Source organism: Bombyx mori, chromosome 23 (assembly GCF_030269925.1).
Source record: "Bombyx mori chromosome 23, ASM3026992v2".
Taxonomy (NCBI): Eukaryota; Metazoa; Arthropoda; class Insecta; order Lepidoptera; family Bombycidae; genus Bombyx; species Bombyx mori.
Window position 1 is genome coordinate 7247293 of NC_085129.1, and position 14495 is coordinate 7261787.

Consider the following 14495-nt stretch of genomic DNA (forward strand, 5'->3'; position numbering starts at 1 on the left):
AGGGTGGAACAGCCCTTGTATTATACAATTAAGATCCAGACTCATGTCTCAAGCTGTCTACGAGCTTCTGTAACCACCTAGTAGATGTGTATGAATAAATTCAACCGTCAACGTAATAAAAATAATATATTAACTAATCTCTTGTATAATAATTAAACTCTTAATATTGGATAAACATGAATAAACTCAATAAGCAAATATAATCATACGTTAATGTTTTATAATATTTATGACTTAATTTATCAGACAAATGATTTTACATTGAGATTGGGGTTTCTTATTATAGATTACACAATTGAGTAAAATATCCTTTCGGAATAAGGTGACACCTTAGAAAACTTACTTATGGCCCGTCATGTCTTACGCGAGTATGGTGTTCCCGCACGCGGCCCCCACACACATAGACACCCTCCAATCCCTACAATCCCGCTTTTGCAGGTTAGCCGTCGGAGCTTCGTAGTTCGTGAGGAACGTTGACTTACACGACGACCTGGGCCTCGAATCAATCCGGAGGAAACATATGAAGTCAGTGTCGGAACGGTACGTCGTTGCCGCCTCTGACTAACCCCCGAATCCTGATCATGCAGAAGTCAGTCCCCGTCGACGCCCTAGAAACGTCCTTATGGATACTAGACCTATAACCCTTACATTAGACGCTTTCAGCTCTAACACTAGAAGCAGACTTAGGGACCCCGGTAACCGTACACTCGTCGAACTCAGCAATTCGACGTGAACTTAACCTAAATATCTGCCCGCTGAGTTTCTCGGCGGATCTTCTTAGCGGGTTGCGATGTCCTTGACTTGTTAGGTCTCCTTCGGAGGCACTCGGGCAGCTGTTAGAAAATCCCACCCCTTCTGGCTGAGTCTTTGCTCGCCCACCTATCCTGGTCTGGAGAGGCCTTCGGGCCACTAGTAATGCCATATCCATAAAAAAATTTTTTTGAGTGTTTTACAATTTGGTTTTTTTTAGCTGAAGTGAAATGCATTTATTGAATTAATGCAAGGTCATAAATAGACTAATAAGTTTTATGGGTGAATATACACTGCCGGACACATCTATCGGCCCTACCTAGTGTTTTAAGTTTTGACGGTCCATAACTAAAAAGAAATGTTGTATGGAGCAATAAGTTTTTGCGGGTTTGATTTTCATTACACGATGTTATTCCTTCACCGTGTAAGTCAATCGTGAACATTTGTTCAGTACGTATTTCATTAAAAAAATTGGTACCCGCCTGGGATTCGAACACCGGTGCATCGCTCAACACGAATGCATCGGACGTCTTATCCCTTAGGCCACGACGACTTCATTTAATTCGAAAGTTTGATTACCTACTTTATTGATTTTCTGAATATAGGTTCCATAAAAAGGCTCGTCTGAACTTTGAGCCTGTTTTGACCAAAAAATTAGGATACTCGGCCTGAAATTCCCGCCCAAGCTCTAGCACTTCTGCAGGTTGGGCATAGCCAAAGAAATGTGAGTGCACAACTGAATTTGAGCCGTACCACTGCTTCGTTCGTCGTCAAGGAAGGCCGCAATCTCGTGTGACAGCTGAAAGGCAAGACCGGTTTATCTTTACGACCAGCCTGAAAAACCTTCACTTGAAAACGAAGAATGGTACACCATCGTGTCAGGGAGAGTGAGTTCAGTCATTTCCATATATTATCTTTTTTTTTTATTGCTTAGATGAGTGGACGAGCCCACAGCCCACCTGGTGTTAAGTGGTTACTAGAGCCCATAGACATCTACAACGTAAATGCGCCACCCACCTTGAGATATAAGTTGTAAGGTCTCAGTATAGTTACAACGGCTGCCCCACCCTTCAAACCGAAACGCATTACTGCTTCACGGCAGAAATAGGCAGGGTGGCGGTACCTACCCGCGCGGACTCACAAGAGGTCCTACCACCAGTTTTATTAAAAAAAATATTGTTATCATTATATGCTAAAATAATTTTATTCGGGAGGACGGATGTTGTGTTACATTTTTTCTTCCTGTAGAAATTAAGCAATGCAATTAAAATAGACCCCATCGAATACATTGTCATTCTATGCCCCAGTACTTATGACAGGAGAAGAAAATAATCTGAACAAAGAGGAAATCGTTAAAGCATGACCATAACATTTTCAGTGATTTGAATAGACAACCTAACGATGCCCTTAAAGTATAGGAAATAATAAATTTTAAAATAAAATAGCTCATTTGTCTTTAGTGTCTATTGAACTTATCAAGCACAGCCTATCTTAAACTATATCTAAACATAATTCACAGATGAAACAGTATGTTCAGGCAGAAATGTTCATCCTCAAATAAAATATCGTCAAAAGACATTTTTAACACAAATTGAACACAATTTTTAATGTTATTTTCTTGATCGTTATTAAAAATATACTTAATAGTACTTAATTAAAATACTTAATATCTAAATACTTGAAATCTAAAAACGAAACCTTAATATTATATACATTTTAACAACAAATATATGAATACAATTCTCAACTCATATTAACCAATACAGGTGCGATAAGATTATTTCATAACTAATTTTGAATATGTACTTTATTTATAAAGCTTTAGCCTTTGTTTGGCATTCTTGAGAGATCAATTTATTCACGCTTCGCCTTCTTCCAGAGTATCAGGTAATTTTTTACCTCGTGTATCAGGTAATAAGATACACAGCCCTGCTCCAATTAACGGGACAATCCCAAAAGCCAATGGTGGAAGCCAAGCGCTTGTGTGACCTAGGGTCGCAACAAAAGGCGCAACCATAGATCCTATTCTAGCAACAGTCGATGCTAATCCCACGCCGGAGTTTCTTACTACAGTTGGAAAGAGTTCACCGGCGTACAAGTATACAGTGGCGAATGAGATACTCAGTCCCCAAAGACCGGAACAACCTAATATTAAATTGCTTACTTCTGATCGAGGTACAACCATTATTAGAAGGCAACTGATTCCGGTGACGCAGTTAGCTATAATTAGTGTCATTTTCCTTCCTAGGACTCTATTAGCGTAGATCGAGATCAATGTTCCGGGGACCTGAAATAATTTAAAATACGAACGGATTAAATAATTAGTATCGACTGAGGAACTATTTTTTTAATCGTAATAGACAATTTAAATAAAAATAAAAATAAAAATTTACCTGTATAGCTCCAGATATGGCAACGTTGGTAAAAATATTTCCGGAGACTTGTCCGATATACTGGGAGACACCGAAAAAGCAGAGACCGCAAACGAACCAATTGTAGCAAATCGCGATTGTCCGAGCACGGAGCTTGGGAGTCCTGAACAAGGCTAAAAACGAAGCACGCTCTTCAGACTTATTTCCTATGTCCACAACCATTTTCTGTGTCGTCGAACCAATATTATCGGTTGGTAAACCATTTCTGAAAGAAAAAGGAAAAAAAAACTTTAAAGAAGAAAACGTGTTGCGTAAATTTATCAATTTTGATACTTTACGTTAATGCTGCCGAAGAATACGTAAAGTTGTCCGTTTAATAATTAGTGGTATGACAGTTTGAAATTACCAAGGACATTGACAAAGAGAGTTGATGTCAAACAGGCGTCTCGTTGTGACTATTCAAATTATCAATAATATTCAATACGTGCACAAGAGTATGTATATGACTTTAGTAAAAGTTGCATGGCCGAATTCGTATTTGCGGAATGTGAGACACTGATACCCTTTGATTGATTGACCACGTTCAGGAATAAATAAAGGAAAGTAAAGTATCAATTATGTAATTTTATCTAAAGTTACCTTTTTGCTGCAGTTTCTAATATCTTAACAGCTTCTTCCGATTTTCCTACGGTCAAGAGCCACCTTGGCGATTCCGGTAATAAAAAGTAATAGCTCAGGAAAAGCACTGAAGGTAATGATATGGCTAACTGGAAATTGCTCCAATTCCGTAAGTAGTAGCCAAAGAGCGGAAGTGATAGGTGTCCGAGGTTAAAAGGTATCTGGTAAATGATTCCAACAGTCTCTCTGTATTTAGCGCCGATTATTTCCATTGTGAGTACGAAGCTTGTAACCATAGTCCCTCCAGTGGCCACGGCAAGGATGAAGCGAAGTGTTGTAAACATGTACCAGTTTACCGAATATGCAGTTGTTACTCCAGAAATAAGCTGAAGAAATACTGCTGCTAAGAATGGCGTTCTGCGACCAAATCTGAAAAATTTTATGAAATTTGGATTACTATTACATATTTTTAGTGGTAAGTTTTTTTTCTCGTATGTGTTATATTAATTTTATTATCTACATTTGAAACTTCTATGCCTTCCTCCGAAAAACAATCTCGCACGGATAGCTGCATGTACTGAGACAAGTTCTTTTTCTAAATGGTTTAAGCAATTTTCACCACGAAGGAATAATATCGAGTTTGGAATTCACAAAACAATTAAAATTTGCGTAATTACTGAATCCCTTGGAGGTTCACCAAAATACCAATTACGTAGGTGAGTAGAGGCTAACCGAGAATAGCGTCCCGTTAAGAATATCTAGCGAAAAACTCATTGAGTTGCGGTTATGAGCTAAATATCACGCCGAGCTGTAACGAATTCGACGTATCCTTTGATAAAAGCTATGTTTGCTGATAGCATTAGAATTAGAAGCATTCCACTGCACTAAGAGTGGATCCATCAAGACCTAGTGAGCTTGTACATAATACTGTCATGCTTATTGATGCCGTGCTGGTTTACGCGCAGCTTAAAGCGAAGCCGGCTAGTGAGCACCCCAAGGTCAAATTAAAGATCGTGAATTCCGATAATCAGCTGATATTAGTGTTTATACTAGTTATAAACATACTTGAAATAATAAAAAAACGATAATTTTTTTAAATACAATAGTCTCGGGAATAACGCACCTGTATTCGATTTTGGAATATTTTCCTTTGACTATTATACAGTGATTACAAAACTATCATCTGTCATGAACATTTATCACCGAAACCATAATTCAATACACATGCATAACGTAAATATGTTACTGTGAATACAGTCACCCATCTTCTCTAGTTAAATCGCAAGTCACAATTTTATTTGACTCTCTTATGCTGGACGCATGTGAATGTTTAGCCGCAGCGGGGTGGTACCTACTCGACTGAGTTTTTTTAGGAAGGTATGTATGTAAGTATTATGTATGTATGTAAGTATCACTGGTGGCCCGTGGGCCTTTCCAGTCTCACCAGGACAGGTGGGCGAAGACGGGCTCAGCTAGGAGGGGTGGGATTTGCTAACAGCTGCCCGAGCTCCTCCGAAGGAGACCTAATAGCACAAGGGCAGCTGCTTCGCGAATGCATCTACTACCGGATCGGAATCGCGACCAGCTTAGATGATCCGGTGAGAGACTCAGCGGACTCTTTCGGGTTCCCAATCAATATATTAGTTAAAACTCACATTTAATGCGTACTCTATGTGATTCGCAGAAATTGTAAGACGCCCTACAAGTGGTCCAACGTCCTATTAACTGACGTTTGGCTAAAGTAATCATTTCCGCATAATTGAGGTTATTTGTTCCACAATTGTCAGCCGGATGTATCAATTTTCTACTTAAGGATGCTGTTTGAAGTTCTATATTAAGATATCGATAGCTTAAATTGGACGGTACTGACCTGTCAGAAAGATGGCCAAACAGCATATTGCCCACGAGGATGCCGAGCATAAAAATTGTTTGTGTAAGATTTTTCAGCCAATGCCTGTCACAAACGAGGTCCCACTGTGACACGATGGTCTCTTGAAAGATACTGTGATCATAGACGTACTCGGAGCTGTTTTCAAGACATACATTATCAAAATCACCGCTGGTGTTCGAAGTAGTGAAGTTCATTGGAGGGGCTAGGAAAATTATGCTCATCTGGTGCCAGGCAACTGGAAACTTCACGAGGAAAACCACGAAGCATATCCAAATTTGCCATTTACCGATCGCTCCAATGATTTTTGTAATCGGATCCTCATCTACTTTCTGGTTTTCGACATCTTTTATTTCGCTCTCCACCACTGTAACAAAAGAAAACATTTTCACACGAACGTAGATTAAAAGCTTATATTAGACAAGTCGAAAGTTCTTATGAATTCCAAAGAAAACAACAATTTACATTTAAATTAAATCTACGAATTTAGAATATACATGCCCAATGAAGTGCTCGAAGAGAATCAGTTTTACATATTGCGTAAACAATCAACTTCAGAATACTAAATCCTAAACAAACTCGCTCAATAGAATTGTGATGCAACTTAGTTTTTACTTATAAGAAATGGTCCAATTGACGCAGACTGTATTAAAAAACAAGTAGACTCAATTAGTTTAATTCATGACTTTCCGTTTCTATTATCGGTGACCGCCAAGCGATAAATTATTATATAGTTTATCAGTATATAATTAGCGGAAATGTATTATTACGTTTTTTTTAATGAAACTCGCGCGATATGATCTGATTTAAAGGGTTGGGACATGAAACTTGAGACTTAAACATCGTGTCTCAAGGTGCATGGCGGTTTACACACTGTAATATCGTTGGACGAAACACTCGAATTTTTGCCGCGTCCACTAGTCTAGACACTCCGTCATTTGTATCATTCAACATAATAAATATAGGATAAAAAAAACAACGAAACGTTCTTTTATTTATACAAATGTAAAACTTTTACTAAATAAAACTAATTATTCGGTTTTATGTTGACTAATGTTTACGACTCACGAAAACCGATAGCAATATTACTCTTTTACTTCGAACGTAATTTAATATATTTTGCTATATAATCTATTTAATATTTAATAATGTAATATCTTTAACAATATTGTAGAAGTTACTTATAGTTTTTTTCAATAGCTCTCGTAAATTGGATAAGGAGTCGGTTTAAATTGGATAATGACCTATGAGCCGGGGTGACAGAATCACGTGTTCTAAAATAACTTCGAGGTGATGTTACGATAACCCATTTTTTATAGTCAGTGATTGAGACATTAAGGTAATAAAATAATTTAATGTTTATTAAAATTTAAACATGGAAATTTTGATATTCAATCGATTGTGGACTTTGTTCGAAATGGTGGTGGAGGCTAAAACTGATTAACATCAAAGGTTATTTTATTAAAGTAATCAAATTCATTACTTGTTCTACAAAAAAAACTTACCATTGAAACAAAACTTATCCAATTATAACTTATCTAGTGCCAAATAACGACTACCTTAAAGTTTCATGAGAATTTAAACGACCGTGACCTTTTGAATTGAATAGTCTTGTCTTAACATTATATAAATACTAGTTCATCATTGAAAAAGCAGGAAATAATATCGGGTAACTAAAGCTAACAAGAACATTGTTAGTAACAGTTTTATCATAATTTGTGTCTGTTGATCTATTTTTCTAACGACTTATTTTTTTTTTCATAATGTGGTTTACGCCTGTACTCATTACTTCTGGAAAAAACATGTAGGTATTCAGAATGAATCTTGTTCATGCAGAAACCATTCAAAGAAAGATTGTTCTGTATTAGGGACAGATTTCTTAATGAGCTTAATGTAAAATAGTGATCCCTCATTATGTTCTTGGCATTGACAACCAGCTGTAAACACAGCCCCAAGATACAAAACACGATTTAAGCACAGCTAAAATTAATTACGCTATATTCAATAACAGAATTTAATAATTTTTTTGGCCATTGTATAAAAAAGTAAAATACAGTGGTTTGCAACACTTTTTCAGAAACGAACTGTGGATAAAATTTGAATCGATTAAAATTTAAACTTTTGCCTTTGTTAAGTTGTTATCTTTAAAGCAGTCTGCGCGGTGACGCTGCGTACTTCATCTTATCGTATGGAGCCAAGCCTCCTTGATAATTAACATACATATGAGAATGTCAATGAGACATTGTGGCTATCTTACACATCGATTTTAAATCGCAAGTTGTATTGCCAATATAAACTTAAAACAGTATATATTTAGTACATGGTGAATTGTTGTTTAACTTAAATTTATTTATTCACATTATATATGAGGAAACTAGTGACGAACATTACGGCTTGGACCATAGATGGGAACACCTTAGACATAGTTCTATACAAATCGGGATTAGAAGAACATAAACTGTACATTCAACATCATTATAAGCTGACATTAGAGACCTTAGGTGAACATTTAAATTGTAATAGATTTTAACGCACCACAAATATCTATTACTTATCCGATCTCTATCTCTATTTACTTATCCGATCGTGTATCGGATAAGTAAATAGAGGGAAAAAGGCCTAGGGGTAGAGGTCCCAAACGATGGTCGGACCAAATAGCGGAGGAACTGGGGATACCTATCAGCGACGCACTCCACCGCAGGGCGGGATCGATGGAGACAGTTGGTTGACGAAATCGGACGGAGTCACGATCCTCAGCAGTGAGGAACCGATCGAAGAGAGAGAGATCGGATAAGTTTATAAAAACTAAATTTTTTAAATCTATTTTCTTGAGATCTATTAAAACTATTTTCTTGAGATCGAAACCGTATGAGAAAGAAAATAAAAACTTTTTTTATTCAAAACACATATTCGGTTATGCTTGTCACGTCGAGAGTTGTTCTTCAACATTTACGAAACACAAGTCTATACACTAACTCTACTTGAATACACAACACATCTAGTGCTACTTGTATACGATGACTATTAAAGTTATATAGGATTGTAGCACTAGAAAGTAAACGAACCAGTTATGCGAGAAAGCAATCAATGAACTCAAACTTATACGTTCATGGAAAACTCCTTTAATCAGTGCTTTAACCCCACAGTTCCTATTGCGTGCAAAAAAACAACAGATCGCATCGTTCGAACCAGAACATACTGCTTTGAAACTTTACCACTTATCATGATATTTTTTAACCGTTACATTTGCTAAGCGGAGATTTACGGTATTTTTTTTTATAAACCAAACAAGTTTTAGTTTTGATTATAATTGTATGTAATTATTTACAAAACGTTTTTTTAAAAACGTAATTATAATTCTTGAAAAATTCAAGTACTAAATAAATCTCAAAAACGTGTCAATTAAGAACTTCACTGTATTCAACATTATTTGCATTATCACTAATAACAACGCACTAATAAGTCAACAACCCTAGGGATCTAAAAAACTATTATACTAATACAATACAATGGGCATTCTTATAAGATCGTATAATTATTAATTTTTAAACAAGTAGAATATCGAATGTTGCTGTTGTCTATAAAAAGATATTTCCCGGGGAATAATAACACTAGAGCAAATATTTGTTGTATACGTATATTGTATAATATTTGTATTTACCAGTGCCATGTGTTTTGCGATTTTTTCCAAATATGTGTCTAGATTAGGAGGCGAAAATCGAAGAAGTTAACTGTATTAATGCTTTACCTTAGCTTGATCTTTATCTACCTGCGTCACGGATTTTTTTAACATTGCCAAAAAAACATCAGACGTTTGATTAACTTGAAAATTTGCATACGACCAAGATCGATTATAACACAAGCAAAAAAGCGTTCAAAAAGGATAATTTCATTTTAGTTTGGCTCAATAAAACGGGTGTTTTGGGTTTAGGTTTTATACTATTATAATAGGTACTTCAGTCCGAGTATTTTGTCTTTCTTTAGAATGTCGGAAGAGTAAAATTTAAAATATTGAAATCTCTCAGCACCCACGCCGCGCCACCTCAATTTTAATACTTTTAGCCATAATTATATAGATATGTTTAGACAAATATTCTCGGCCATGACTCTTAGTTATCAAGAAAATTATGAACTAGCATAACGAACAAAGTAATCTTAGATGTCGCAGTATTGACATTTGATTGTATTTTAATACACAGCCATAATTCAAATTAAAGGTTTATGAATATTTATTTCAATTAAACCCACAATTTATGTTTTTGTCATTTACTTTCTATCATGATTTTTGTATGTTTTTTATCTCTACACATTATTGTAGCTTATAAAGCCGTGTGGGTAATATTATTTAAATTTGCACTGAAATGACATTAACAAACTCCGGTCTGCGATATGAAAAGTCATTAGAGTAATGTTTATTGATCGCAACAGAGTAACATTTACACGATGCCAATGATGTAATCAGATCTCAGCTTTAGGTATACTTAGTTGTTATCCTTGTAAATTAAAACATAAGAGTCTTAATACGTAGCTGTGTACGAGAATTTTAAGTGAAAGATTTAAGCTTAAAGCTTTACTATGTACGTAGAATAGAGAAACTAAACGATTTTATGTTATTTTTGTTATTTCTTATGAATATTGCGTGAATCATGATCATCACGAACTAGGAGTTCTTAAGAGCCACTACCAAGTTTCCGTATAATTTATAAACTAATTGGTGTTTTAAGTGATTCATTTTTGAAAAATTTCTTATGTTTGAATAGAAAAAAAATATGGAGATGATTAAGTGCCTTTTGTTACACGTTTACTTATTCGGTTTCGTAAAATGAATTTCGTTTTTTTGTTCATAACGAAGCTCCTTTTTTACAAACATACGATTCGCTGATATAAAATATAATGATCCACGTCCGTTTAGAAGATAGGAATGTCGGCAAAGACAATTATGTTCGTTTATCCCACAGAAACAACGTGAGTTAAAAATATTATAATGGCTGGTCTTCGCGTATTTATGGAAAAACCCTGGTCTTCGCATAATGAATATGAAAAAGTAAGACAATTAAACTTTATTTTACGAAACTGATAATTGACGACATAGTAGTTAGTTTTGTGTAATGAAGATTAAAGATTACTGTTTTGTTAGCGATTTTGTGTGACAAACTCCATTGTAAGTCCGAAGTTCTTGGTAAATCTATGAAATTTTTTGTATATGCCTTTAGTATATTTTTAAATAAGCGGTTGAAAGATCACACTTTAAATGCCACCAGGTGATCGATCATAAGATTGGAAGAGCAAAATAAAAAGTTTAACAGAATGAAAATTTGACAACGGACATATTTTACTGTAAGGTTTTTTATCGTACGGTCGATTTAGTTAGAAATTATTATGAAAATGTTACATTTGCGTCGACTGTCTAAAGAAAAAGAGTCTTATCTTTAAAAAAGAAAACATATATAGTATAAAATATTTAAATACAAAATTATTAAAATGTTAAAAATTTTGAAGTTCTGTTTTGGTGAGATTTAATAAGTTGTTACTTAGTATGTTAACAGCTTTAAGCATATGGATTCAAAACTTTAGTTTATGATGATCAAATGTCGCATATTATCATGAATAGATTATGATTTTCATTGTTCAAAAAAGGTTATTGTGCAAAATAACCAAATATAATAAATTAATAAATAATAATAATAACAAAGCACACTAACGTCCCAAAAGAGAATTTTGCTTTTTTCTCGTCAATCGGTTAACTATATTAATTGTGTTGAATATGAAGTAAGAAAATAGTAATTTGTTATCTATACTCACTTTTGCGATTTTATGTGAAATCAATACTGTTGCTAATGCGGTCAGCAAGAAGACTAAGGGACGAGATGTTGTGAATTTCACTAATTCTAACCGTTTGCTAAACAGACAAGCAGTCCGTGTGCCGCGGCTAACTTGACCGCGCTCCAACACGAATTGACAGACAGTTTCTTGAGAACCAACATAATATACAAAATATAAGGCATACATCTTACGAACGCAGTCGGCAATGGACGTTTTCAGAAAACCCGCGTGGATTTTCAAGCAAACCCGTTTATGTTCATTATGTTAATATGAACTGTTTTCCACCACGCCGCGTCCGTTGTCCATTCTAATTTAGAATTAAATTCACATGATTGGCATTAATTATTTTACCTACAATATATTTGTTAAAGCTGAAACTGCTATCTGATCAAAATTATTAATGATTAGATTTTAGATGTAAATCATTAATTAAAATGTACGGTAAATTATATTTAAGTATGTTTAATGCTACCAACTGACCTGTAATTAGTCAACCAAGTCAGTACTTATTGTAATAATATTTTTGGTAATAATAGTCGCTACAAAAACTATATATCTCTATGTAATTACGGATCGGTACCAACAATCGTTCTGCTACAAAGGAAGTTAGGAACCATTCTATTTTGTATTTTGTAGAGTGAGATAGTCGTCTTTGCAAGGTTTTGAGACTTCTTTTTTACTATTCGAGATGGGCTGCTTAATTTTGGCAATTATAATTATGCAATCGTTTAGAACCAGATGGGCTGTGGTGAGCTCATCGCTCACTTATACAAAAAAGAATTGTATTATGATTAATTAACATAATGAAGCAACAAACTTCTTTTTTTTGTTAAAGATTTATTTTCATAATAGTATAAATTTTTGTGTCAAATTTTTTTAAGATAAAGACATATTAAATATTTGTTTGGGTTTTCCTTGTGCGCATTCACGTGTTTGGACACAGGTCCTAATAAGAATGTTGTTTTTATTCTTGTTGTCCAATCCGGTTATATTGGCTAATGGAGTGACGTCAACACAATTAACAAGCGCAGCGATTTCGAAAAAGATCGATAAAATTGCCCATTTTCAGAAATCTGATAATTTCGAAATTCTGCTTTGTTTTTTCTTTCAATTGAACGAACCTTAAAATTCAAATATTGGTAACCTACAGTGAAGTACAACACTTTTTTTTTGTTTTCGTTAAGGAGGTTTTTGGAGTATAAAAAAAAGATAAAATAAATATTTATAAAAGATGCCTATATTAAAAATTAGTTAACAATTATTATTGAAAGGAAGAAGAATTCAAAAAGAAAGGAGAATTGAAAGGAAGAAAGTCGCATTATTTATTGTTTTACTTGAAAATACGGTGATCAACAGTATACTTATTACCGGATTTCGACTTAGGAATTTCTATAATTTACATGTTTATAGTTATAATTAGCAGCCTCTTGCTACAACTGTTAACTATTAATCGTAAAGATTAATCATAAAAGCTTTTGTTACATACTAATTACTGAAGTAGTTGACCATTCAACTTATATAAATCGACTGCCAGATAAAAGTCATCTTAAAAACAAAATGCTTTTTCACAACTCCAAAACAAAATCTATGAACATAATAGTGTTATTTAAGCTTAGAGCTTTATATCTATGCTTAATTTAATATAATGCATATAAAATAATAATATAATGAATTCACTGCTACGTAGTGATACCCATAAAAGCTGACGTACAAAAACTCGTTATGAGATTTATTGTATGAGACCTTCTAAACTAACTTTTAAATTGAAATTTTCGCTTCGTGGCTTGTTTTTCTGGATTGTGGCTTTCCAATATATGTGAAAATAAAAAACAGTGGCAGTGAGAAGTGCATTAATTATCTCTAACACCAAGTTGTCCTTGTAGCAAAAATCACTATAATTTTACTATATCTAATATGGCATGAATTGGTCAGAAGTATGTGAGTTTTTAAGCTATTGCATAGATTTTATCACGGGCCTCGGGCGCGGCTTGAGAGTGGAATCCAGAAATTTCGTAACGAAAATAACCTGACACCCCCAGTACGCAATAACTAAACAAATAACTAAAACCGCGCAAGGTTCAAAGGCAGCCCGAGGAAAGTGCGCGCAGCCGCGCGGGCGATTGTCTGTCGGCGCACATTACAAGGAGCAATAACTGGCAACGAAAGCGTGATGCTACTCGCTGCACGAGACTCCCCTTAGGGGTATCAAACGTGGCAGTTGTAACTTCACACTAAAGAATACACTTCCGAGAGAATTTTTTTTGTTTCCACCTAAGCTGGTAGCCTTGAGAGGCTATTTCCAGCGTAACCTTAACTAGTAGCTGAGCTCACGGGGCTCAAACCTGACGATGTTGCTAACATGAGCCCTAGCAAGAGCCGTGCTTCGCAGAATCTACCACCGGATCGGAAACGCGACCCACTGAGAAGATCCGGCGAGAAACTCAGTGGGCTGTGTCTGAGGGTTAATTTACTCGTGGAGCCCTTCGTCGCAAGCGACGGTTTCGACGAGAACGGTGACCGGTGCTTGAAGTACCTAAAAGCACCGTTAGTGGATCGGGAGGATCCGAAATGACGTGTTTTGGGCGACGTCGACTGCTTTCCATTCTTTCCGCAGGATCGGGAACGCCGAGAGATTTTTTTTTCCTACCTAAGCTGGTAGCCTAGAGATTCCAGCGGAACCTTAACTAGTAGGTGAGCTCACGGGGCTCAAACCTGACGACGTTGCTAACACGAACCCTAGCAAGGGCCGTGCTTCGCAGAATCTACCACCGGATCGGAAACGCGACCCACTGAGAAGATCCGGCGAGAAACTCAGTGGGCTGTGTCTGAGAGTTAATTTACTCGTCGAGCCCTTCGTCGCAAGCGACGGGTTCGACGAGAACGGTGACCACCGGTGCTTGAAGTACCTAGAAGCACCGTTAGTGGATCGGGAGGATCCGAGATGCTTTCCATTCTTTCCGCAGGATCGGGAATGTAGTTACCGGCGGCCACGATGAGAGGGTTCTCGTGTCGTGCCGCTTTATCGAAGTGGCCGAGAGAATTGC

General features: G+C 35.8%; 1 protein-coding gene across 1 annotated transcript; it reads right to left on the bottom strand.

Annotated features, from left to right (window-relative positions):
• Positions 1–2199: 2199 nt before the first annotated feature.
• Positions 2200–12346, bottom strand: LOC101739567 (organic cation transporter protein). Its single transcript, XM_004921689.5, has 5 exons — positions 11431–12346; positions 5611–5995; positions 3762–4169; positions 3144–3387; positions 2200–3037 (listed from the first exon to the last, which is right to left on the bottom strand). Coding segments are annotated over exons 1-5 (1467 nt in total). The 5' UTR covers positions 11432–12346; the 3' UTR covers positions 2200–2608.
• Between the last annotated feature and the right edge of the window lie 2149 nt (positions 12347–14495).

Bases quoted from the DNA above. Each gene is read 5' to 3' on its own strand.
- LOC101739567 (XM_004921689.5), bottom strand. The intron at 3,388-3,761 runs GTAACTTTAGAT...TTTTTCTTTCAG, and splicing joins TTAGAAACTGCAGCAAAAAG to AAATGGTTTACCAACCGATA. The intron at 3,038-3,143 runs GTAAATTTTTAT...AAATTATTTCAG, and splicing joins CCATATCTGGAGCTATACAG to GTCCCCGGAACATTGATCTC.